The sequence below is a fragment of the Trematomus bernacchii genome, unplaced genomic scaffold (genome assembly GCF_902827165.1).
Source record: "Trematomus bernacchii unplaced genomic scaffold, fTreBer1.1, whole genome shotgun sequence".
NCBI lineage: Eukaryota > Metazoa > Chordata > Actinopteri > Perciformes > Nototheniidae > Trematomus > Trematomus bernacchii.
The window spans coordinates 5,093,845-5,120,995 of record NW_022987342.1 but is presented as its reverse complement, the minus strand read 5'-3'; the positions used below and the strand labels follow the sequence as shown (position 1 = coordinate 5,120,995).

The 27,151-nt window shown below is 41.4% G+C and overlaps 1 protein-coding gene across 1 annotated transcript in view; it reads right to left on the bottom strand.

Annotated features, from left to right (window-relative positions):
* Positions 1-27,151, bottom strand: part of LOC117483126 (VPS10 domain-containing receptor SorCS1) — a 214,305-nt gene that overhangs the window by 47,101 nt on the left and 140,053 nt on the right. Inside the window, exons 4-10 of the mRNA XM_034131317.1 lie at positions 23,103-23,261; positions 15,414-15,487; positions 11,639-11,703; positions 8,258-8,376; positions 7,996-8,085; positions 5,421-5,600; positions 2,931-3,077 (exon numbers count right to left, since the gene is read on the bottom strand). Of these exons, the coding sequence (XP_033987208.1) occupies positions 2,931-3,077; positions 5,421-5,600; positions 7,996-8,085; positions 8,258-8,376; positions 11,639-11,703; positions 15,414-15,487; positions 23,103-23,261 (834 nt within the window). The remainder of the gene's footprint in view (positions 1-2,930; positions 3,078-5,420; positions 5,601-7,995; positions 8,086-8,257; positions 8,377-11,638; positions 11,704-15,413; positions 15,488-23,102; positions 23,262-27,151) is intronic.

Sequence of the window (27,151 nt, the reverse complement as noted above, 5' to 3'; positions counted from 1 at the left end):
CTGTAACTCCAATGGACACGGTCCCATCGTCCCCCAATCTTCACTTTTATATCACCGGTCCATGCCCCAACAGCTCTACGTGAAATCTGAGATCTCACCGTATGCCGTTTCCATGGCAACGCATCCCTCACCAAAAAACACGAAGTTTTCTTAAGTCAATGGAAAAGCTTCCAAACTGCACCAGACTTCAGATGACAGTTAATGGTCCGGCCCTCAACAGCTCTACGCCAATTATGGGATGTCATCATATGCCGTTTCCGTGGCAACGTATCCTTCGCCATAAAACACAATGTTGTCTTAAATCAATGGAAAATGGTCCAAACGGCACGAGACTGCAGATGACAGTTAATGGTCCGGCCCTCAACACCTCAATATGACAATAGTGAGTTTTCCTCAAAAGCTGTTGCCATGGCAACGCATCCCTCGCCGCAAATTTCACATGTGTACTAACCGTCAAGCCCTCGAGACATATACGTGTCAGTTTTTAGATTCGTCAAATGTCGTTGCCAGGGTAACAAAATGGTCGCCGTGAAACACGGTTTTCTCATAACTCCAGTTAACATGCTCCAAACGGCCCAAAACTTCACAGGTTTGATAACGATGCAGCCCTCAACACATCTAGGCGTATTATGGGGTGTCATCAAATTCCGTTGCCATGGCGACAGATCACTCGCCATCAAACACAATGTTTATGATACTGCTGTAACTCCTAAATACATTGTCCGATCGGCCTGAAACTTCCCACGTTTGCCAACGGCCGAGTCCTTGAGACACCTAGACACACACGTCGACGTGCGGACAACAGCCTGCGGAGCGTCGAAGACCCGCTCAACGCTGCTAGCAGCTTTAATTATTATTATTATTGTTGTTGCTATAATGCAGGGGTATTATTATCCAGTGGAATGCCCTTACCTACTGGCCTAGTTAAATCAAAGTGGTTACTTATTTTTGTCTGGGCAGTGTAGTTTTACACACCATCTTATTTGACTTTCTCAGGGCAGACCCCCACAAAGAAAAAATATATGTACACACGTAAGGTCATTCATCTTAACAGTTTTTAATGCTCGAGTCATCCGTGAGCAGAGCATCAAGTTGGCATGCCTATTACAGCTGAATGCGGCGATTACCATCTTGTTCAGCAAAACGCCTCACAAACGTATTAACATCCAAAGCTTTAGTGCGTTTTGATTCAATGCTGAGCACAGCCAAACTTGACAGTCTCTTCTCTGTCATTGTAGACCGCAATACCTTATTCCTTCCGTGTACTTGGGTCCGAATGCTTCTCGTTTTCTGCCGCCCGTTCAAATGAAATCGCCGCCAATCACATTTCCTCGCTCGCGCCAGGGTTACAAGGCTCGCGTCTTGTGCTGCATTCACTTGCACTCGGACATCAGGGATTTTCTCTGATAAATGTCCGATGAGCCACAACTTTTATTTCAAAACAAAGCTGCCAACTGGGGTGGCCAGACGCTGTCTCCTCTCTCACTTTAGGTAACTTCACTAAAAATCGATCCATGTTGCCGCTCGCATAAAGTTAGCTGAAGTTAACGAGCTAGATTTCATTGTTTCTCTTTATTTTTTTCTCACGCTGCGCCTCCCCTGAAGCTCTCTGGCGCCCCCCAGGGGAGGCGCGCCTCACACTTTGAAAACCGCTGCTGTAAACAGTACGAGCAATCATTTTAGCCCGGCTAAAATGACTGGATGGCCTACCTGCCTGTCAGCCTTCCATCTGTGCACAAACTTATCTCGTGCCCTCATTGGTCATGTGCGCGTTCGTGTGTGTTGGAGGAGGGTCTCTATAAGGAAGTGGCAGATTTTCTCCGGTTGTGTATTTTCAAATTCTAGCGATCTCGAGCCGGTTTCTCAAACTTACCTACCCTACCTTTAAGTACATTTAGCTGTTAAAAAAAATGAAAATAATAATAAGTGTTTGCCTCTTATATATCCTGGTAGGGTGTTCCAGTGTTTGGGAGTTTAGTGGATAAAAGCTGGTTCATCTCATTTATTTTGAGGGACTTTAGGAATATTTAAAAAGCCTGCTGAAGAGGAGCTGAAGCTACACTGACACGATACATGGCAAAATGGTTCTGCGCTGGCGTTGCCGTTATGTTTCTATGTAGAGAGCGGTGTATCACGACTACCTTGAAGAGCAACCCCTAGCGCTGTGCATCGCTCTAAGTTTTTGTTGGGCCCAGCGCTTTTTTAAAGTTCAAATTATCGCAACTTTGACCTCATGTAGCGCTGACCTCTTGATGCACAACCCATCAGATGACAGTTGATTGTAGCAAGGCAAGGTAACATGGGTGTTACCTAAGTAACTAAACTTAACTAGCCGTCATCACCACAAAGCTCTGCGCCCAACCTCGCTCTGAGCAAAGAGCAAATCATGCATCATGTGAATGCAGCTTTAGGGCTCTTCTGTACTTTCACTTAAGTATCATTTTGAAACCCAATCTTTTACTTTTAATGGAGTATTTCTAGACTGTACTATTTTTACTTAAGTATTGGATCTGAGTACTTCTTCCACCCCCTGCAATAACATTATTGTAGGGGGTGTTTTTCACCGACACCAACCACTAACCCTAACCCATCTGTCTGACTCAAGACACAAAGCAAGATTAACTTCGGTAAATTTGCTTTAGAGTGAAAATACGACTAGACTTGCCCAACTTTCCGATTATTTCAAGAAGTAAGAAGCTTTTCTGTCTGACACCTCTTTGTCTTTGTAGTTTAAAGGGGAGGTCAGCTTATTGGACTGAATCAAAATGGCTGACCTTTCAGCATAACAGCCTCAGAGCACTCAGCTTTGACGGGCGCTGCTCTTTCTGAGCTCGGCCCCTCATTGCTGGCGGGATCAGTCAACTCCTGTCAGGGCTGCTCTTTGATGGAATCGCACACGTACAAAAACATGTATGAACGGAGATGCTTACCAGCTCACAGTGGATGCTGTTGCCCCTCAGGTCTTTGCTCGGGGCTTGCAGGAGGCTCCAGTCTCTGCCTCTGTTGTAGGTGATGTGTGTCTTCACTTGGCTATCCATCTTTCTGTTGGCGAGGAACATCCCCTTTATTCCAGCTACCTGGGGAATTAGACAGCTCCGATTGAAAACAGACTTCACATGTCCAAAAGATAGTAAGCATTTCTGTATCTTTGAGTCACAATGCAGAAAATACACACACATGCTCAGGCTTGGGGTGTTACGAGATTACGTAATCAGGACACACAAAACGGTAACTGTATTCCCCTACAGTTACATGAAAAGGCATAAACAGCAAGAAACAGTGTTATTTTTGCAGCAAGATGCTTAATATGAAGATAAAGCTGCATCTCTAATCCAACCCGGTATCACGGCAAGACGTGAACATGTGACGATCTACCATGCTGGGAGACGTGAAGATGTCACGATTTCGTCCCTTCAAACGTGAGTTACACGGTATTGTTAACATGGCCCAACCAGTGGAGAAATATCCGGAAATGCCAAGCAAATGCTACCCCGACGGTCGGTTGTTATTGTCAATATTAATATAATAATGATTTATTTTGTAATAGTTACACTCGATTTCGCCGATTTTCGTGTTGCCCCAGCTGGTCGACACCTCTTTTAGCAGAAAGAAAGGCTATATTAATGTATTAAATCGATGTTAATCCATGTGTGTGGAATTAACGGACGTGACGTTGTGCGATTGCGTTGCCAGGCAACAGCTTGGGTTCATGTTAATTTACAAACTCTTCAACTAGAACCGTAGTTATATTTAAAAACATTTTAATGTAAATTCAAATTTAAATGTGAAGGAATGTGTGTATAACAAAATACATCCGTCATAAACAATACCGGAAACAGACGTAGGCAAGATCCTCAGCTCGGTGATTGGATGGTTTAGCCGCAATGCACGTTGGGATATGGTGTTTATGCGATGTGAAATCCGAAAACATTTAAAAAAAATAAAATAATACTTTATTCCGAGTGTGCTTGCTTTTCTCTTTGAAAGTCATCACATAACGGCATTGTAATACACGGTTCGGCTGCATTAAATATTACATATCTGCCGTAGTTAACTCTATAGAGCCCTGATGAGAAGACTTCTGGACAAACAGGAAGAACTGCCGCCTAAACTGAAAACGTGACGTGGATCATAAATATATCAGCAATTAAACAACATCTTACATTTCTTTTCACACAATACGTCTCCTTGCAGTATCAATACTAATTCGGCTGACTTTTATATTTGATCCAATTGGTAGATAGGTTATATTTACGCCATAACGGTGCACAGCTGATAGAAAGGGACACCTAGTGGTTAAAGCACGTTATTGAATTTTATTATTTTTATAAATTAGAACGGAGCATTTTCTGTCAGCTCAGCTATTTCTGCTTTTTTAAACTCTAGTATGTGCTCATGTGTTTCGTTGTTGGTGTATAAACTACTGCCCAAAACAAACGGAAAGTAATCAGGTTACATTACTTTTATATTGTGATACTCAGATTAGGTTATATTTTCTTGCAGGTCACTTGTAATTGCAACAGAATACATTTTTAAATCAACCATCCTAACCCTGCAACAGCTTACCTATTCTGTATTCCCAACAAAAAACAAACACTGAGTGGGAAATGATTGACTGTCTGGGGACTTTTGAGTAATCAATGTGTGTCTTAAATGAATCTGACTCCTTGTTGGAGGGCCCTAGGAATAGCTCAGGGCTACTGAATTGAGTCAGTGACAGTCGCATGAGCCGATGAAACTCCACTTTAGTAATTGACAGATACTTCAATCTCCCTTGGAGGAGAGATTTAGCATATCCTACGTTTTGGGTGGCGACCCCAATCAAGGCAGTGGATTTGATTTGAACGCCAAGGCCACGGCAAGACATGAGCAGCATCATCAACAGCTTAATTATATGATTCAGATAGAGAGATATACTTTCAGCTAGTGCGGCAATGTCTTTAAAATCCCAATAACTAAGCTTCAACATTAGCCCCCAACACACTTTTTTTCCATTTTGGATTAGGTGCATTTTGTGAAGTAATATCTGCAGTTATTCATCAAAGAAAGAAATAATCTCAGCCTTACAAAAATCCATATCCCTGGCACAATCCCCCCCTTTTACTTTTGTTAGTGTCAGCACTTTGAAGCTACTTCGTATTCACACAATGCACTGTGAAGACTGTAGGCCTACAGCAGCAGGGGTTGTTTCCAAAGTGACAAAACAAGTACATTTCATCATCTCTGCCTCCCAGCTATAAAATATTGATCAGTGTTCATATTAAACTTGCAGGCTGAGCACCCATCAAGCACGCCTTTATTTGATAGTGTTATATAAAAAGAGTAAATTGGCCAGAAAGAACACAGCAAGAGGTTGCGTTGGGACGTTGGGGATGTGCGGTAAACTGATCAAAAACTAAAACAGAGTCATGTTTGCTTACCTCATAGAGGTCCACCATGACGTTACCCTCGTGGCCCATGCTGCTGACCACGTTCTCAAGAGCCAGGGTGTAGTACACCCCCGACGTGTCCGACACGTACAGGTTGTAGGTTTCGTTCTGGTTCCACTCCTGTACTGCCGCAACCACACGGTTCTCATCTGTGCTGATCACATGCAGGTCCTGGAAGAGAGGCAACGTTAATACCAGTAGGGTATGAGACATAATGTAACAGGTTACCACAGTGTATTATAGTCCTTAAATATTCCCTTTTATTATGTTTTGCTTTATGTACAGGCTTTTAGGCATTTTTTTTTTATAATGCTGTCATGTAAGATATGTGTTTCCTGTTTATAAGAGATTTTTGTGTTGTTTAAATTAAAATAAAGTGTAGCCATATTTTGTTTCAACAGCTAATTTTCTTTTAAATAATTTGGTATTTCATTAGAAAAAAAAGGTTGTTATAACTTGAAATGTATTTCGTTTTGAACATGTACTGAATCTCTTAAAGCGGCCATCAATGCTCAATTTCAGCCTCATATTTTAATTGTGTGTCTCTACTGTGACATGTCTCCATGCTTTGATGTTCAAAAAGGTCTTTATTTTCCTCATACTGCCTGTGCTGCAGCACCTCTTTTCACCCTCTGTCTGAAACCAGAGCACAGTCTCCTCTGATTGGTTAGCTGGATGGCTCGGTTGTGATTGGTCAACCGCTTAGAGATGTCTCCCCCCCTTAGTCTATCACGTACAATGTATTGGAATGTTAGCCAATAGAAGCGCGAGTGTTACATAGTGATGTGTATTGAGTGTGTGGGAGAGAAACTCCCTAGGGAGGGAAGTTTGGGATTTTAGCCTTTGCAGACCATTTACATGCACAAACACTTCACACGGAACATCAAAACTCACTGGAAAGGTACAAACCCCAAGAGGCATGATGGGGCCTCTTTAAAATGACAAATATACTTGTTTTATCAGGAAACTGAGCAGAATGCAGTATGTGTAATGCTGGCAGCCGTAATTCTATAGTTTACTGTATTCTCAACATTGAACATAGTGTAACTTTAAATGAAAGGCACCTTCTTTTAAATATAATCCTTTATTTATTCCAAAATGAATAGGATATATAATCAGCTAACCGGAAAAAAAAAACTCTCTGAAGTTGATTTTAATGTGCCCATTACAATCAGAAACACAATCTTTGTTTCTCAAAGTGAAATATCCAAGCTTTTACATTGTTTACTGTTTTTGCCCCCATGCTGGGTTTAATCATAGTCAATAATCAGAATAGCCTCATCTTCTGATTTTCCCATATTTTAACTAAGAGGATACTACAATCGTTATACCTTTGTCAGGCTTATTGGGCAGAGATTATGCAGCTGAGGCCATGCTGTTTGGTTGCGCGCTTCATCTACCTCTGACTGTGCCAAAAAACACCTCGCAGTGAGCCGACAGCAACCGGGGCGCCTGGGGCTTGATTGAATAAAACATGTCTAATTGTCAATGGGGACGTGACAAGCCAGGGCCATGCGTACACTGAGCCGCACGGAATAACAATTCTGGAAACACTGTGAGAGTTACTTTTGGCCTTGATTTGTCCATAAATAACAAAGTGGGGGAGTGTCAGGCGGAGACAGCGATGAAGTGACGCCTCACTGCAACTTCAGCGAACAAAGCTGGAAGTATTATCTGCCATTGATTGCATAAAAAGTCGACAAACTGCAGGATTAACTAAATCTTAAAGAGGCCCTTTTGTGCTTTTAGGGGTTTCCCTTTCCTGTAGTGTTTTATATAGTTTTTAGTGCATATAAATGGTCTGCAAAGGCTAAATTCCCCAAATTCTCTCCCACACACTCAACCCCCTGCCTGGATGCCTCCATTGGCCCTTGTTTACTTCAGTTACAAATTGACATCGATAAGTAACACTTGCGCTTCTATTGGCTAGCGCTCCAACATAATGTACGTGATAGGCTAAGGGGCGGGACATTTCCGGCACATCTCTAAGCAGTTGACCACTAACATCAGTGCCAGCCAGCTAACCAATCAGAGCAGACCGGGCTATCGTTTCATTCAGATGGTGAAAAGAGGTGCTGCACATGAATGTATAAAGAGAACTGGATACAGCGTCGGAGAATGGCCTCGTTAAGTCCTATTAAAGTTGCTCAGTAGCAAATGAAGCCCAGAATTGAGTGACTGTAGATTCAAAATGTACCCGTATCTGGGCCAATAGATCATGTGCACTTGAGTTTTCCTTATACCCTGCCTCAAATCTCGCTCTCACTTGGCTCAGTCAAATTAATGTAAAGGGAAAATAACTCTGAACTTCTCTTTTAGCGCATTTTACAACTTTAAGACCCTAATGAGGGGCTTGATGATGCATCATAAGCAGTAGGAGAAAAATAAAGTACTTTTTAAAATATACAGATATGAACCTGAAAATAAGCATAATATGTTCCTTTTTTCATCTTTTGTACATTATTGGTGACCTATGATAGGATTGGGATCAATACCAATGATCCATTCATTATTTTTTAATCATCAAGATCTTGTTAGTTGAATTCTAATCAGGCGGTGTGTTTACCTTGGGCAGTGTGTACTTGGGTAGCTTCATTGGTGTGAAGACATCTCTTTTAGCAGACACATAGTAGATTGGCCTCCCCGCGGCTGACACCTTAAAGTGATGAAACCGTTGAGTGAAAACATTTTGGAGACACCACAGCAACACATAAAGCTGCACTAATAGCATCTCTCCTAGAATGACCTTGGAAAATGTCCTACAAAATACTTTCTGCCTCATACATTGCTATAATGTTGTTCATTGAGCAAACTGGACAATTACTCACCTGGACAAACACATACTCATCTTGCACCACCAGAGAATTGGGGTCAATGTAGCCCGGGAATGGTTTGCCCTTGTTGGCATCTGTGCAGTTTTGCAGCTTGCAGGTGACATACAGCGCCTCTGCTCCAGACACACACACACACACACACACACACACACACACACACACACACACACACACACACACACACACACACAACACACACACACACACACACACACACACCACACACACCACACACACACACACACACACACACACACACACACACACACACACACCACACACACACACACACACACACACCACATACACACACACACACACACACACACACACACACACACACCACACACACACACACACACCACACACACACACACACACACACACACACACACACACACACACACACACACACACACACACACACACACACACACACACACACACACACACACACACACACACACACGTCAAGCCATGGCATCAGTGATGGTATTAGCCAATGAAGAAAGGCAGCCTTCACCCAGAGCCAAGCGGCTTCTTTTGGCCTCCTACATTACTCGTGTCAATAAAGTGGTCCCAGTGAGGGGGGGGGCAGCAGAGGGGGAAGACAGATGACCGGAGAGGCCAATTGCTTTCTTTGCCTTCAATCGCAGTGCTGGGTGAGAGCCTGTCCCCACACGTTAGCCTCTGCCAAATATATGTCTGCTTTGTTTGCAAGCACATGATCAATAGTGATAGTCTGTGGCTGTGTGTGCAACCGTAATATCTGACAACACTGGTGTTTGCTTCGTCTGTTTGCATGATTGGCATTTCTCTATTGTGTAAGTGTTCTGACAGAACAGTGGCACTGATGCTTAATGGACTTTCTGAAAGCTAAGAAAAATAATCCAACATTTATTCATTAAAGGGAAACTCCAACAACAGTTATCTGTACAAAAGTTAGGGTGAAAAGATACAGCTTTTAAAATGTAAGGGTCTAAATTGTAGTAGGGACTGAGGTATCCTGACTTTCAAACCCTGGTATGGGTCAAGCTTTGACAACACTGAAGCCTAATTTGCCAAAAATTCATAATAATAATAATAGTAATAATATTAAAGTATACTTACAATGTCTAAATTATAATACTTGCATTAATAAAAAATAATTCAAACAAACAATTTTTTTTCAGACACTCAACATTATAATAATAATAATATATAATAAATAGTATAATAAGGTATAATCATAGTATAAACATTATTATAATTACAAAAATGAAAATAACAATGCACCCAAATCATTATTTTGACTCCGACTAATTACAGTGTTTCTCAAACTTTTTCATACCAAGGACCACTTCACCAATAAAAAAACACTCGTGGACCACCTAACTCAGGGGTGGGCAAACTTTTTGGCTCGGGGGCCACTATGAGTTTTAAAATGTGTCAGACGGGCCGGGCCAGTAGCAGATCGGTGAAAAAATATTTAGCTGTCCACTCCTCATTAAACACTGCACTCAATGTCGACTTTTCTTTTCTTTGGGCCACTCATTGTTTCAGATGCAGGTTCAAAGGTGAATTAGGTTCAAAGGTGAATTATTGCGTCATCGTTTGCGTCATGACATAACCATTTACATGCCTTTTTATGACCCACACAGCGTTTTACGTCGTTGATTTTCTCCGCAACACCGCTCACAACAACATCATTAGAGGACTGCGTCGGGTAGTTTTTAATCATACGAAGCTAGATTAAATTAAAGAACGACTTCTCCAACCATATACTTTTCTCCAGAGTGCCGTGGTTCATTGTTTATTAATGTGGTGCAGCTGCATTACTGCCTGCTGCAGTGCTGCTCGTCCACCGGAGTTTAGTCAACTGTTAACTCGTGGCAACGGCCGCTGTAAAGTATTCACTGTCCGACTGTCAGACAAGCAGCTGATAAATATCCGCCATCCCCATCAGTGAATGTGTTTCAGTCTGAATTGACGCTGTTTGGCATCACAACGCTGTTATGAAAGTTTCTCTGGCATTCTACAGGTGATGTTAGCATAGCAACCGAAGCTAATCAGACTATCTTGACTACTTGATGCTATCATTTTGTGGCATAAGCCGTTATCTACACGCATATTTTACCGGCGTAGTTTTCGTTATGATTTTACTTGTGATGGCCACATGTAGCCCATGTATTGATTCCATCCGATAGCTGCAATAATACAAAACAACAGGAAAACATCTGCCTCTTCACAATGATCAATAACAGCGAACGGATGGTCATTAAAGTAAGGTAAAATAAACAGAATCACACTAAGCCTGGTTAGTGTTGCCTCTTGCCTGACTTTATATAAGTGTTTTTAATAAGTGTGTGGTCGCGTTCTAGTCACTTTGCTCAGCGCTACTGCTTGTTACAACTTGTATTCGCTGTACTCGCTATGAACTGTTATTGCTCAGGTTAATCTCGACCCCCTCCAACGTAAGCGTGACGTATTTGGTTCTTTGATCTTGCCAGGTTGCCGACTCCAGCAAAGATCAATTGTGTCTAGAGTGCGCCATCTAGTGGGATCAACTGAAATGCTGGGTATTGCAGGAAAAAGGCAAAATGAATGCGGTCTTTACTATAATTTGGACAATTTTGTACCAATATTCGGCGGGCCGTATTAAAAAGCCCAACGGGATGGCCCGCGGGCCTTAGTTTGCCCATGCCTGACCTAACTCCACAAATATCCAAAATCACATCGTTTTTCTAGAACAGATTATAAATCGCCTGAAAATGGTACAAACAAGTGGCAACATGTGTGATGAAGGTGTTGCGCTGGGCTATATCATGCAATCCAACGTGAAACTTAAGCTCGCTCCATTGCAGAGATATTTCCGCGAGAGTGCAGACAACTTTTATTTATTTATTTAAAATGTGAAATTTTACCAATATACTCACGGACCATTAGGGGGCCCTCACGGACCACCAGTGGTCCGCGGACCACACTTTGAGAAGCAGTGGACTAATACAATAATAATAGTAATAAGAATAATATATAGTTTAATAAAAGTATAATGAATATATTTATAATAATAATAACTACATTTTTTCTAAGCATTATTAAATTAGACTCACTTAACCAAATACTATTTATCAACCCATAATATCCCATTATTATAGTTATTTTGTAGTATGAGCTAAATCAGTTGCTTTTAAAAGCACTCTAATATATGCATTACTTTTTCCTCCGTTGTCATTGTCTGTCCCCGGACTCGACCATTTCTGCTGTCCCCTTGCACTACTCTTTATCCGAGTTCTCTACACAACTCCCAATTCCCCTCTACTTTAGCACACTGCTCAGGATACAGTACAAAGACACAGGAAAATGGAGCTCTGAACCCGGAATTCAATTACTCACGTCCTTCAGAGATGCTGGTTTCCAGGTGAATTAAGCCCGGCTCTTTGTCCAAACCCATTTTCGACCTGAAAGGCAGACAAATGTGTTTCAGGAACATCACCACCGGTATTTTGCCTTCAGGCGGACTGTAGCAGCAACCTGACCTGATGGATTGCACTCTGCAAAGTCATACAAATGTAACTAAAGAGAGGTTAAGACAAGTGCTATGGCAGTTGTGGTAAACATCAGTTAGATATTGCCTTTTCTTCATTGTTGATGGCACTTTAAAGTGTGAGCAAAAATGACCTGGGGGTTTACTGTGTGATCTAAATGTTTATAGCTCCCAGAAGGTCCTTTTCCCCCCCTTAGACGAATGGAAGAAGACGTTTCCTGACATCATTAGTAGAGGAGAAGCCATTGATTTTCCCTCTACAGTAGGGATGTCCACAGATGGAATAGCATATAATCATTACGGCATTAAATATGTATTAAAAAGACTGGGGGATGAGAGGAAAGGCAAAGGCAGCACACACATGGAGGGAGAGCTGGGTGGGGGAGCAGGTAGCACACGCATAAAGAGAAAAAGGAATAAAGGTTGCCTGTGTGAGGTGAATGAGGAGCAGGCACAGTGAGAGACCACTATGGCTCCTAATCATTATACTTATTGGTAGTATTAGGGATTTCCAAGATGAAACACAACTTTGAATAGGATAGTCTACTTATCCAAACCGCATTTGCATTCCCACTGAATAATCCATTCAGGTGCCAAGAACAGTGTGCGGCAGGAAAAGAATAACCCTTTGAGTAAAAGCAGCTATATGGTTTGTGGGGTTTTACCGCTAAGTGATGGGAAGCTCACTTAGCTTGTAGGGTTGACAGCTTACAGTAGTGTCTCTCTGTGTGTGTACGACATTAGTTTGGACAGCTGTTTGGTTTTTGAGGAGAAAAGATGTCACACCAGGTGGAACAATACCCTTCTGAAAATATGACATTCAGGCAGCTCCAGATGTTTTGTAGAGATGTGTTGTGTCATATGCGAGACATTCCACGGTTTAACTAGCTTATAGCTCAATGAGTGAAGGTTAGTTCCACTTAAGCTGACCTGTGCTGCGTGACCAAGAACTGCTCAGGTTGACCAAATCGAAAATGAGCTTCTTCGTCTTCTTTGCATGTTGGGTGGCCTCATTTACGGCAGACATAAGCTCGCTCTGCAGCCTCATTACCAGGGCTAGCACCACACCTACCACACAGTCGTGTCCCAAAATAGAACTCTGACAGCTTCTGCAGCATCAGCACTCCAGGCTCCCTTCACTCCTGGCTGCCCAGCTTGTTACCACCCTGACAGTTTGTTGAGGCAAAATCCTTTGTTACTGTTAGTTATTGTATAGAGGCCAGACATGGTAGATTCCTGTGAGTTGGATACTACCTGTGGCCTGAGACCATTTAGCTGAGGGAAAGACTCTAAAGCATGGAACCCTAATGGTAGATGTAACAGTTAAACGTTTTGTAAGACTTAAAGGTCCCCTATTATATTGTTTTTCATCAATATATTATAGGTCTCAGATATATACAAAAAACGTGTGTTTGGCTCGAAATACCAAACAGATCATCCATTGTAGCATCCCATAATCCCCTCTGTTTCAGCCCTGTTTCAAAAGTGCTGATTCTCTGTCTGTTACTTTAGATGAAAGATATTTGGTTAAAAAGAACACAATGGTGCTCTAGGAGGAGATTCAGGTGATAAGGTGGGGGGGAGGTTACTTTGGTTGGTTATTGGCTAATGGTTACAAAAGCCAAAAAATCGGTATGACATCATAAAGTGGCCAAAATCTTTCTGTATTGTCATACTGATATTCTGTACAAACTGTGAAGTCCACTGAGACAAATGTAACATTTGTGATATTGGGCTATATAAATAAACATTGATTGATTGATTGAATCTGATCAGCTCATTTTCAGACAGGTTTTTATATAAATGGATCAGGACAAAAAGTGAGCAAATATTTTTTCCTGAAACTTTCAGAATGTCTTTACACAGAGGGGACACATGTTGATGTATAAAAGACATGCAAAAGTGGATTTTGCATAATAGGTGACCTTTAATCTGAAGTGATTAAACAATAACTATGGAACAATTCAAGATACACATCGAAATAGGGCCTTGCTGAGAGGAACCATTGGATGGTTTGAATCTCTGTATACTTTGTTTCGTCTCAAAGGATAGCAAGACTCAGATTGAAGCCTCTCACCACAGCTGAACACTGTCGGTCATATAATGTAACTGTCTGCCAAAGAGCAAGATCAAGCATGTCAGACACATGAATAATACAAATCTTAAAAACCTCTCTGGCTCAAATGCTCCTCCCTTTGTGGAGAAGATGTAGTCTGTCGAGGACATTCACAATGTCAAAAGTGCTCTTCATTAGATTAGTTTAACATAAGAGTTGTTGTCACGCAATTATTGTGAGTGTGTTAAGAACATATTTACAGTATGTTCAAGATTCCATAGTGTTGTTCAGTCTTTTAGTTTTGTGTTATCAGGAAGTATAGTTTTCCTATGCTTTCCTAACAATGGGCCAATCCTGTGCGCATATGTAAAAATGTCTTAACCTTAAAATTCGAATTAATCAAATAAAAGCTGATTTATAAAAAGCGTTGCAAAAGTGCCAGAGTAATTGTCTTTATTCATGTTCATTAACATCCTAGAAGACCTTTAGTCAAAAAAAGATTTGACTTAAACAATATGACTAATGACTAATGTCGCCTTCACATTTTGCCTGCTAGCTAAATAAACAGTATTAGCTGTGAGGTGGTTAGAATGAAAAATGTGGCTGTTGTCTTAAGCTGTAGTGTCAGCGTGTATACGTAAACATTACCATTATTGTTACATTAGCTTAGGATGCTAACCAGTTAGCTTGTCAGCAGCATTATTTGTATCATTATATTGGCAACTATGTTGCTTTTTTGTCCTACCTCAACCTTAGTCAAATCCCTGCATCCCTTCACCCATCGATCCCTACAGTACATCCTTTCATCCTCACCCACATCCTTTCACCCCTACACCCATTGACCCCTTCATCCCTACATCCCTACCTCCCCTCATTCCTTAATACCTTACTCCCCTCCTCCCTGCATACCTCCATCACTTACTCCCTTCATTCATTCATCCTCAACAACATCGTTAACCCCATGCCCATCGACCCCTTTATCCAGAAAACCCTTCATCCCACACTTCCTTCAGCCCTTCATCATCATTTGTTTGTTTGTAGCCTTTATTTATCCAGGTAAAATATCCCATTGAGATCAACAATCTCTTTTACAAGGGAGACCTGCCGCACATTGGTTACACATGTAACAGAAAACAAAAAGGACACATACAACATAATGACAGGGGTACAATTTACAAACGTATTCACAAAGACAGGTACCAGGTATCATGCAAACCCCTTGACCACTCCACCCATTAACCCCCACATTCCCACATCCCTTCATCCTCACCCACATAACTTCACCAACCTCATCAACCCCATCATCCATTCATCCCTAAATCAGTTCAACCCTAACTCACCTTATCCCTTCAACCCTATTTCCCTTCACCCCTCAGGCCCTTCATCCCTTCACCCTCTGTACCCATCTCCTCTAATGCTTTCCCATTCAACTTCTGCAATATTTCTGAATGTCTTATTCTACCAGCGGGAATGCGCCTTTAACCCCCCACCCAACATCCATTCATTGGACCTCCTTCATTAAATCTTTAAATAACATTGCTAGTGAAAGTCCATATGTCTGTACTTACCAGTAGAAGCGATTGGGAGCCACTCTCTCGTGAACCACCTGCCATCTCCTTCCAAACTCCACCGAGCTGTAGAGCTGTAGCAAGACAACCATACACCAGTAAGTATTCACATACCAACTCAACAGCCAATCAAATGTATCATTTTGTACAACCCAAGCCTTTTCGATGTGCGTTTGCACAGGATATTTATTTTGGTTTGTCTTCACACTTCGATACAATTACTTAGTAATCCCTTTAACCACAAATAACACACATACTGTGTGTACAAGTTCTTTATTTGAATCCACAGATAAAGAACTCCAAATAAAGAATTGTAGACAATGCAGATTCAAAAACTTTGCCTCAGGACATTTTGGAATACAAGTAGTACTGCCTGCTTTCCCACAAGACTACTGCAGAAACCTTATAGAGATAACTGCTACACACACAAACACACAATGACCACCTAGCTATGAAAAGAAGCATAAAGGAAGATGCAAGGCGTTGGTAATCCTGCCCGACACAAATGAACCTTGCTGTAATAATCCTGTGAATGGGCGTGGGATAATAGGAGAGGATCCCAAGCGTGGTGGGTGTTCTCAATCCAACCACTGTTCACAAGTCAGTAAATCACTGCTCTGCTCGATTTTACTACGGGCAAAGAATGTGTGAACAATTTCGGAATAAAATGAACTGTTAAAACCCCCTTATTTGTTCCAATGGTTGTTGTGTGACTTTTGTGAAGATTGTGTTCCATCAGAATTTGAGTTTGAATTATTTTAATAGATTAACGTATTAAATAAATATTAAAGGGTTGGTTCCCCCAACGGACCAAAACATATCAAGATAGCTTTTCCGACTTGTTGTTTCTAGCCATGCAATTAGTTTTTATTTGATTTGTCAAACATCCATTTCAATGTGATTGAGATGAATGGAGTTCCATTTGTGTGTTATTTAAAAGTCGAGAGATAACAGGAAATAATGGCATTCCAACAAATGTCAACGGCAGGGTTGTTGCGGCTCCTTAACCCCAAATAAATTATTCATTTAGCATTTTGCCTACATATACTCCTAGCTGCTCAACAACCTCACTGATGTCCTTTTGTCTCCAAACAAACCTGCATTCTCTGACAAAGCACAATGATACATCAGATTACTCTGGAGCTCACAGCTGGCATGAAACTTATTTCAATGTTTCGGGCTGGACTTTTATTAATTTTAAGCAAGAGCAGCCATGCATGATGTGTAAACAATCATTTATTCACAGAAAAACTCTTTGTTTATATTCATTTGTTTTCTAATTACATGTATTTACTCTATCCCGTAGGGTAAAGTGCGGCCTGCATTTAAAGCATCCATGAAAACAGGATCTCCACCTTAAATCCTAACTGTTACTGACGGCAACTCAATAATCGTCTTTTATTTTGGAAATTCCTTATTGCGTCTTTATATTTTTTTACAATAAAAGACTGTTAATGATATTTCCTGGACAAAAATGTGCTCAAGACTTTAAATGTTCCTACACCAATTAAAATGACAGTCAAATTGATTGAGGCATGATCTGACATAATGTGAAGCACATATATTTTCCTCCGTTATATTCGATTCATTGGTTCACTCCAAAGTGGGCAGATACAAACTACAAATCTGTTGTGTCTATTTCACCTGGTGTGTGTATACTGTCATGTCTAAAAGGAGAGAAACAAACGGCACGAGTGTTGACATTTCCATGACTTCCATGCCAAGCTGTGCTAAGCAGATGCAGGCAAAAGAGAGTGGGGGAGTGGGGGGGATGCAGCAAATCACTTTGACTAATTATCCTCCTGCAGCGAGTTAGTATGTAGCCAAGCAAGTGACAGGGAAGAGCAGAGAGCGGGAGGCGTGGGAGGTGAGGGGGCGGAGGGTCCAAGCAGCCTTTCCAACCTCCAAAGGTCTCGCAATCAACAAATGCAACAGAACTGCCAAAAGGATAGAGAAAGAGAAGCACGTTTTCGGTGGAGACAATGTGTGCCAGATAGGGCATGGGCTGGGGAGCTGGTGGGTAGGCCCTTTTCCAATGCGGTGGTTCATGGTTCCAGTTGGGAGCCGGTGCCAGATTGCGAAACAGTTTTTATGTGTTTCAAACGCGGCAACACCAAAAACTGGTTCAACTCCAGCACCAACTACCAGCTCGGCCAGCACAAAGAACAAAAAGCCGCATAAGTCAGGGGCTGGGGCTCGATTTACGTGATCAAGAGTGCTTTGGTGGCTATGCTAATATCCTCTATATAACAAAAGAAATGTAACATTATACAATCCTGTATTTACTGTGCCAAAAATTGTTACTTTAAAGCGGACAAAAATACATTTCTGAGGAAATATGCAGCAGGGGACGTTACTGGTGGTGAGACAGTCAGCTGTAGTTAGCAGACGGTAGGCTATACGCCAGTGGAGCGCAAGCTGTAAATCACTACACCGGTTGGAAAATGCTGAAAAATAGCAGCATACTATTAGCCATGTCACTCTGGAGAAGAGATTAAAGGGGACCTATCATGCAAAATGCACCTTTGTACGTCTTTTATACATGAATATGTGTCCCCGGTGTGTCAGGGAACTCACCAAGTGTCAGAAAACACAACCCTCTCTCTTTTCCTCCATACCTAAAATCTCTAAAAACGGGGCTGCAACGGATCTGATACAGACTGATACAGATTTGAAAATAGTCTGACGTCAGTGACGAGGAGCTCCGCCTATATGGCCAACTCTCTCTCCACCAATCAGGGGAATGAGAGGTTGCCGTGGCATGGTAACAGCATGGTAACATGACGCTCGTAACTCGGCCCCCTCCTTTGCAGGGGGGCGTGGTCAGCTGCAGCGCATGCAAAGACAGGGTGGAGGAGAGCAAAATAGAGCGAAATGAGGCATGGCTAAAATGCATGATCTGTTTGGTATTTTGAAAAAGAAAACGTATAAATATACCTTATATAGGTATGGCCCTACAATATATTATTCAAATATAGCATGATAGGTCTCCTTTAAGTTGGAGAAGAGGTGCTTGCAATTCATCCAGGCAACATTCAAAAGCAACTTTAGCACATCTCTAGCGTAGTCTGTCATTGTGGTTTTTGTGAGGGATAATCACCTCTCTGGCTCTAGTTGGTTGAACAACTAACTGGTTCTTAAGTTGTATGCAAGTTGAACCAACTGCGAACCAAACTAGCCCCAGCACGGAACTCAACTGGATTTCAGCAGAAGAGGGGTAATATAGGGAGTGACCAAACAGCATGATTAGTTTGTACAACATAGCCCGTTTCACCAAAACCTTCAAAATGGCTCCAAAATCTGTCAAAAATTCTGTCAAAGGACGCCCTTCAGTTGTTCTCCATTCACACCCACAGAGGATGCCTTCTTCACTGCCCTACCCTCAGCCTCAAACATCTTGAAAATAACAACTGCTCCCATTATGAGGATGTTTGTTGATTTCAGCTCAGCATTCAATTTAATATTGCCCATGATACTTATTGGCACACTTATCTGGATTTTGGACCTCCTCCCAAACAGACATCAGGCAGTTCAGATTGGTGGTCACATTTCCTTTACTCTATTGAAAACGGCTGTGTTCTCGGCCCACTCCTGTTCATGTTGAACATCCATGACTGCAGACATGGAAGATTCGCTGTTGTTAAGGTTTTGTATTACACTACGATCATCTACCAGATTTGAAGCAGCTATGAGACTTTAAAGTTTCCTTCACAGACAACCTGACATAGTAATAACACACCTAGGCATCCTGGTGAAAAACGGCTGTGTTTTTTAGCAAAACCTAAAAAAAGTTAACTTTTACCGAGGAGCTAGAGAAGGCGAACTGACAGAAAATATGACAAACTTGGATGGTAAGTGCACAGCCGAGAACAGGAAGGAAATGCAGCAGGTGATTAAAAGTGTACAGAACATGATTGGTACCCATCTACTGAGCGTCAATGATATTGGGGAGAAGTGGTGCCTGCAAAGAGCCCAAATACCACCCAGTCACACCGGTACATCTTACTGCTGTCTGGCAAGACTTGCAGAAGTATTCACTGTCTTACCCTCACACTACAGAGCAGTTTCTTTCCTCAGGCGACAAATGAAGAACTCCAAACTCCACCAAAAAACGAGTTTGGTATTTTTTGATAACTGTTGTAGGATAATGAGATACAACTGTTTATCCCTTTTAACGAGCTTGGACATTTTCACATATTGTACATATTGTGCTCATGCTCCCTTATTGGATATTTTAAATGTTTATAAAAAAACTTGCGTAATGTTTACAGTATCATATATCTATATTTTTCAGTTTTGTATTAGTTTTGTCTATTATAGAGTATACACATTTATTCAGTATTTTTATATTGTGTATTATTTAGATATTCTCTATCAATATATATAATTTCTACTGTTGATGTGTATATATTTACTGTTTATGTTTATCTTTAATTTTTTCTATTTGTATTTTTTTTATTATATTAATTTGTTTTGACTCATGTGGAATATCTGTTAACTTTCTGCTACTGTGACAAAACAATTTTGCCAATTTGGGATAAATAAAGTAAATACAATCTTATCTAATCTGATCTAATTTTGTTTTACAACGCTGTGTTGCAAAATATATTGCAAAATACAGACAACATGAACTCCCATTTCTCTCTGTACCCTCCTTAATTAATATAAACTATAGACATTTTATTTTAATGTCTTCAGAAAAGGTTACTACCTTCCAGCTTCACGGTCTGTAAAATGCTTTCTACTTAATTCATAATACCAAAATGACCTAATATTCTTCTATACATTCTGTGTGAAATTAGCAGAACCACTGTCAAACAATTAGAGGAAAATGTGAAAAGCATTCTGGGTACTTCTCACACCAGTGGCGTAACAAGGTTGTGATTGGCCCCGGTGCCACAGGCCCCTTTTTAAAAACATATTTATTCATTCACTGCATTGAGTCTGAGTCATTTATAGTCAGTAAGTTGGAAGCGAAGCCGAATTCGAAAACAGGTAAACTAAAGTAAAAAATGGCTGGAAACACAACTTGAAAGTTAATTTAGAAATGTGATGGTGTTTGTGGGTTATCGCACCACAAAAGTGTAGGAGTGTGTGATAGAGGGATTATACTCGCTGGAATGATTGTTAGATGTTCCTTCGAGTAGGGAAAGCCAAATCAGAGGCAGGGGGCGGGCATGCGCACACACACACACACACACACACACACACACACACACACACACACACACACACACACACACACACACACACACACACACACACACACACACACACACACACACACCACACACCACACACACACACACACACACACACACACACACACACACACACACACACACACACACACACACACACACACACACACCACACACACACACACACACACACACACACACACACACACACACACACACACACACACACGTCTCCTCAGCAAAGGAGAATGCTTTCATTATTCATCACAGCTGAAACATTAGACCCAAATGGGCTGAGCTACGAGAAAAGCATTTTATTAATGCAAACGGTTATTTCAAAGTTTTTTTTAAACATGACCTCTCCCTTTTCTTACTTTAAGTATCTCTCTCTGCTTCAGTATTTTCAAGATACAATTATTAATGAATTTATTACACTTCGCCTCGTTCGATTTTTAATAAAAAAAAACATTTGCTCTAAGACCTAGTAAGTTAATTTTGAAGGACTTTTGACTGATCAATAATAAAGCTGCGTTTAAGATTGACCTCATTAACCAGTGGCGAGCCGTCAGGGCCTAAGATATTCTACAAAATAATATTTATAAACATTTAATAGCCTATATGTTTTTTAAAGATTTAAAAAAAAAAAAGATTTTCCATTAGTTTTACCAAAATAACTTGATTTAATTGTATTTGAAATAACATTTCCAAATAAATAAATCCTTCGAATCTGCCTAATCAATTTCTATTGGAATGTGAAGGGTTAAATGAAAGAAGCTCCTTTAGCCGTCTCCGCAAGGTGAAGATAGGAGCTGATTGGTGGTCCTGCTGTAAATTCACAGAGGGCCCGCTATAGTAACTGAACGAGAGAGGAATGTCAAATGACAGTACAATTGACCAATCATATCTTCCCTCCAAATGGGTGGGTTTTATTATCGCGGACTTTATGACAAGTTCCGCCCGCTGTGAAGCTTTTCTCCGTCACGTTGTTTCCATAGCAATAAGCATGTCCATACAAAATAGGAAGCCAAGCCAAATTACACTTAAGACATATAAACAACTGCAACGAAAGTAACAAACACAATGCAATATCCTTTTCAATTTCAAAGAACACAAATTGGGTTATTTACAGGTGTTGTTTTGTGTGGTAGAGGGTCGCTTTCATTGATGCGTTTTGCACCCCGGGCCGTTGTTTTGATATTCCGCTGAAGTATACGTTGTGACGTAATAACTCTTTATTTTTATTTTTTTCGAGGGAAGGGGGGGTGGGTCAGAGGGCATAGGTATAAAAGTAACGGCTCGCCACTGTCATTAACGAGACCAGAAGTGGTGTGATCAAAAAACATGATTATTTATCTGACCAGACATTCATTAATTTCTACAGCCATTTTCTTCCCATAAAAAAATCTAAATGATGAGCACATGATACTAAATAAAATAATATATGAATCACTGTTAAGCTGCATTCACATATTACCCGATGTACTCTTTGTTCACCGTGAGTTCAGGAGCAGAGCATTGCAGTGAAAACAGCCATTTAATTTAAATCTATGGATACGTCCCCAGGTAGCTCGCGCCGCAACATACATCATCTGATTAGTCGAGTGTCGAAATGTCACCAGTAAACAAGGTCAAAGTTGAACATTTTTTTACTTTGGGAGCTGCGGTTGGCGACTATTTCGAGCGATGTGCAACTCCAAGGGTTGTGTTTTCTTCTAGTCAGCGGGAACACTCATTCCAAAGAAACACATCTGCAACACCAGCGCAGAGATTTTTTACCTCTTAAATGCTGCGGAAATCTTTTCGGTCAGAAATTCAAAATGACGAACCAATCATCAAGTTTAAATGTTAAGTCAATAACTAGATTTTAAGTCAAAGAGGAGTCATTCCAAACGTTTTCTTGTAAAAGTAAAAAATACAAAAATGTAGACTTAAGAAGTCAAAAGTGTGTTGTTCTTTTTCTTTTTTTTGTTATATACCAGGTGAAAGTCTGTATCAGTTTTTTTTTTTTCCAACATGAATTATACAATCCATGTGTTTCCAACTCTCTCCAAAATGGACTTCATGAACTGACTGTGTGCTTTGAGTCACTCTCTTGTGTAACAGGATCTCTTCTCATCTGAATCAACACTCAGCTCCTTATGATCCCTTTCAGCAGGCTTTGGGAGAAATGGACATGTAACATTTACATCTAACGGGATTACGTAATCAGGATAGAAAAAAACGTAACTGTATTCCCCCACAGTTACAAAAAACGATAAAAATCAGATCGCTGTTATTTTTCCGAATTGGGGATTACTAGCAGGATTACTGTTCTGTAGGCTAATACTTTAAGTGTGAAACTATACGCCTACTGCCTGATTTGTTTAATGAAAGGCAGGTTTTCTTATAAATAAAATATCTGAGAAGAGGACACTAAAGCTAAATATCTTGGTTTCTTCTTTTCTTAGGCTACATTGTTCTGTTGTTTTACATAATACACCTCTCTAACCTTTTGGTCGTGGCTGTAAGCCAGGATCCAGTCCTCCTGCTCGGGGTGGAAGAGCAGGCTGAGGATGTAGAAGTTGAGGCGGTACTTCTGGTAGGTCGCTCCTTCATCAGAGCTGATCAGCAGACTGCTCTCCACCTCGGGATCAGTCAGCAGCATGATCTGAAGAGAAGAAGAAGGACAGATTAGTTTTCAGTAACAAAGAGGCGCTTTTATTCTTTTTTTCTTCTTTTCCCAATCAAGCAGTGTGTTACATTGGGTTTAGTGCATGCTAAGGCTAAAATCCCAAAGTTCCTTCCTAGGGAGTTTCTCTCCCACACACACCTACCCCCCCCCCCCCCCCCCCCCCCCCCCCCCCCCTGCTTGAAACGCCTCCATTGGGCTCGTTTGTTTACTTCTGTAACATAATTGCATCACTGTGTAACACTCGCTTCTATTGGCTGGCGTTCCAACACATTGTTCATGATAGGCTTAGGGGCAGGACATCTCTAAGCGGTTGACCAATCACAACACAACAGGCAGTATGAGGAAAATAAAACCCTTTTTGAACATTAAAGCATGGAAACATGTCACAGTAGAGGCACTAAATACAATATTGAACCTGAAAATGAGCACAATATGTGCTCTTTAACCAAAGCAAAGTCAGTCGTGAAAAATACAGAGAGACTGATTATATTTGTAATGTAAAGCGTATTATTGCAACTGAGGCAGCTTATAAGCATCTGGGTAACATGTCATTGACAGTAAGACTTCAACTGATAATGCCATAGATAAAATAATACGTTGTTTCTGTTAGGCTTGATGATATAATCAGTGTGGTAAATCATGTAGCAAATGTGTGTGTGCGTTTTTTATTCTGTGTGGGCCTCATCATTTACATTTCTGCTGTTTGTCTCTCTCCATTCTCTCTCTGCCAATGCTCAATCAGGCCTAGCAAGCACTAATTTCCCATGAGCTTCTTTCTTTTGTTAGAGGTCCCACATATTTGCCAAATTCTCGTGCAATTCTCACACGGTCTACGGAAGAAAAATCACAAAATCAAATAGAAATCTCCAGGTAATATCCGATGCGGACATAATTGAATCAGTGGACCGTGTCAATAGGAGAGTGTACAGTAGCAGAGACGCTTGTGGAAATGTGCTCCTGAGTAAAGTCTATAACCAACATTCCCCCACGGTGTAACCCCATTAAAAATGCATGATGACTAAGGTGCAACATATAGATGTTTAGCAATCAGACAAAGGCCCGGTCAGCATCTTTTATTGTTAGTCACACTCCAGGGGTGTAATTTCCACAGCCAGTGGCGTTGTTCGGCCCAACCCCCCACTTTTAATATTTCAGGGTTATTATCTCACTACATTCTCTATTTAAATGATTCTGTGACTGTTTTGCCACCATAATCAAGACAAGAGAAAGGAGTATTTTGCACACACAGGCTGCCCTATATTAACATCAGGTGATCATCTCCCTGTCTGAAAAGTGATGTCAATCATAAGTGCCTTCAACTTGCACTCTTTCAAATGGCCAGCAGGGGCAACAAGTAGTTGGATTGTATAGAAGTCAATGACTAAATTGCCTTACTTGCCTAAATTGAGCTTACACACGGCGGCGTGCGTTGATGCTTGCCGACGGGCATGTCTGACGCTCGACCAACAACCAATCACATGAATCTCCCGCCCCGGACACACAAGCAGCGGTTTGATTGGCTAGAGCTTGTACTGGCATATGATTCGATTGGCTGACGCTTCCGTCGAAGCTTCAAAAGTAGAACATTGCTCTACTTTTGAGGCGAGCAACGCGAGCAAAAGCTACGCTTTGCTCCCACAATGCAGTTCGGCGAAGCGTGACGTCACCCCATTCAAAGTGAATGGGCAGAAGCGTTGAAGCTTCAACGCATGCCGCCGTGTGTAAGCTCCGTTACTCACTAGATTTTATACCTCAGTAAACTTTTTCCTGATAAGTTTATGGTCTCAATAGCTAGCTAAGAGTCTTCTTAAATGGCATGATGGTCATTTTGTACATTATGGTCCAATTTAGAGTCAAATGAACGACAAAGAGTACGCTTTAGAGCGTGGCCACCTTGTGATTGGAGTTCTACTATGGCATTGTCTAGTTTGCTAATAGTCAGATTTTGGAGTTTGTTTTCAGTTCATGAAAGTTAATTTAAACCTCAAGGCAATCAGATTTAAACTCAAAACATGTCATTTTCTGCCCCAGGGGGCCTTAAATCAAAACAATAACAAAAGAATGAGTTTGTTATGGCGCATTTCCACTACACGGTCGGCCTCGGCCACACTCGGTACGGCTTGGCCGCGTTGGGCCTTAACAGGGCCGACTCACTTCATGCTGCGCTTCCATTACAGTTTAGGAACTGGGGTAGTTACTATAGTAACGCAGTGTAGGCGGAGCCGTGACGTCATCTTCAATGAGAACCCCAGAAAAACAACACAGCCGTTAGCTGTGAGCACTCAGAGCTCACAGCTCCTTATATATGTTCAGAAACTCGACAAAAGTTAAACAAGTACAAACCACAGACTGCCTGTGTCATGGTGAATACAGTCGCTGCTTTATTTATGTCTGTATAGGCCGTTGTTGTGAGTGTGGACGGTCGGAGCATATACTGCGTTAGCTTAGCCAATCTCCATCTAGAAAAACACGAATTTTAAAAGGTTTTTCGCCTGCCGTCTGTCTGCAGACTTGACAAAGCATTAATTCATGGTTTTTACTAACCGGTATCAGTATGTTGTTACTTCGGCATCATTTTGAAACGTGTATTACAATTAAATCACGGTCAAATATGTCCATCTTGTTGTAGTTCTAGCCCTCTTGCCAGCGCTCCTCTCTCTAGTTTAGCATACTCAGCCCGACTCAGCCCTGTTTGTTGGCCCCGATAGAACCACAATTTTCTAGGGCCAGAAAAGAGGGGAAAAAGTGGCCCCGCGCCGTGCCGCGCCGGAACGAGGCCTAGTGGAAGCACAACCCAAAAAGGGGACGGCACGACACGGCACGCTTAAAGCGAGCTACGCGCTGCAATGGAAATGCGCCATTAGAGAGCCGCTGTGATCTCCCTCTGTATAATGTGCACTACACAAGGCATATGCTCGTATGGAAGTATTATTCGTTCCTACAGTGGTGAACCTTTCCACTATCTTTCACTCCTGTGCAACTTCAAAAAACGGACGCATGGTTCGACAACATTTCTTCCCTCCATTTTTTGCCACACCTAGAGCAAATGAGTGCAGAACATGTATCATGGTGTGTCAGCGTATTTAAGGCCCTGACACACCAAACTGACACCAAAGAACACGTCCCGACGGACCCGACTGATGTGTCGCCTCACGTCTCCTGCGTCCAGTGGCGGCTCCAGAGTATTTTTGTTGTGTAATCTATGGTAGGGCTAACCCATACAGTGGTGGGGCTCAAGTCAGTATTTGCAATGTAATTACATACACGCTATATCGCCCCCCTTGACAGTGAAACGCCACGCGTGAGGTTTAGATTATTTCCCTGTCTCAATCCAAATTGAACTGTATGAAATAAAAAGGCACATTTGTCTTGTAGTAAATAAAAAGGGCGACCTGGAGCCAATCCTGCAATTTCCCCACAGGTGAAAGAGTTGACTGAAAACCCAACCCCTGCAGGGGGGTCTGGGGGGATTCTCCCCCAGGAGATCTTTTGAAATACTAACATAAAATACAAATTCTGGTACTCTCTTGAGAAGAAAAATAAATAAATCTATTACTACACATTTAAAAATGAATGCCATTTTAGTTTTTTGTTACTTTGTTCTAAAAGCTGAACCTGCTGCTCCTCACAGAGAGAAGAGGGAAGAGGCTGTGTGAATTACTTTACATTGTGGATAAGGGTGGATAGCCCCCATTGTTTTGTGTGTCAAAATGAAAGACAGCCCACACACCTATCAATCATCAAACCGTGGGGTCTTATTTCATTACGTGTTGATTTCTATTAAAATCGTTTCTAGTCTTCGGTATTTCCAGACAAGTGGCTACTGAAATCAATCTTACTAACTGCTGTCTGTGCAATTTACTCCG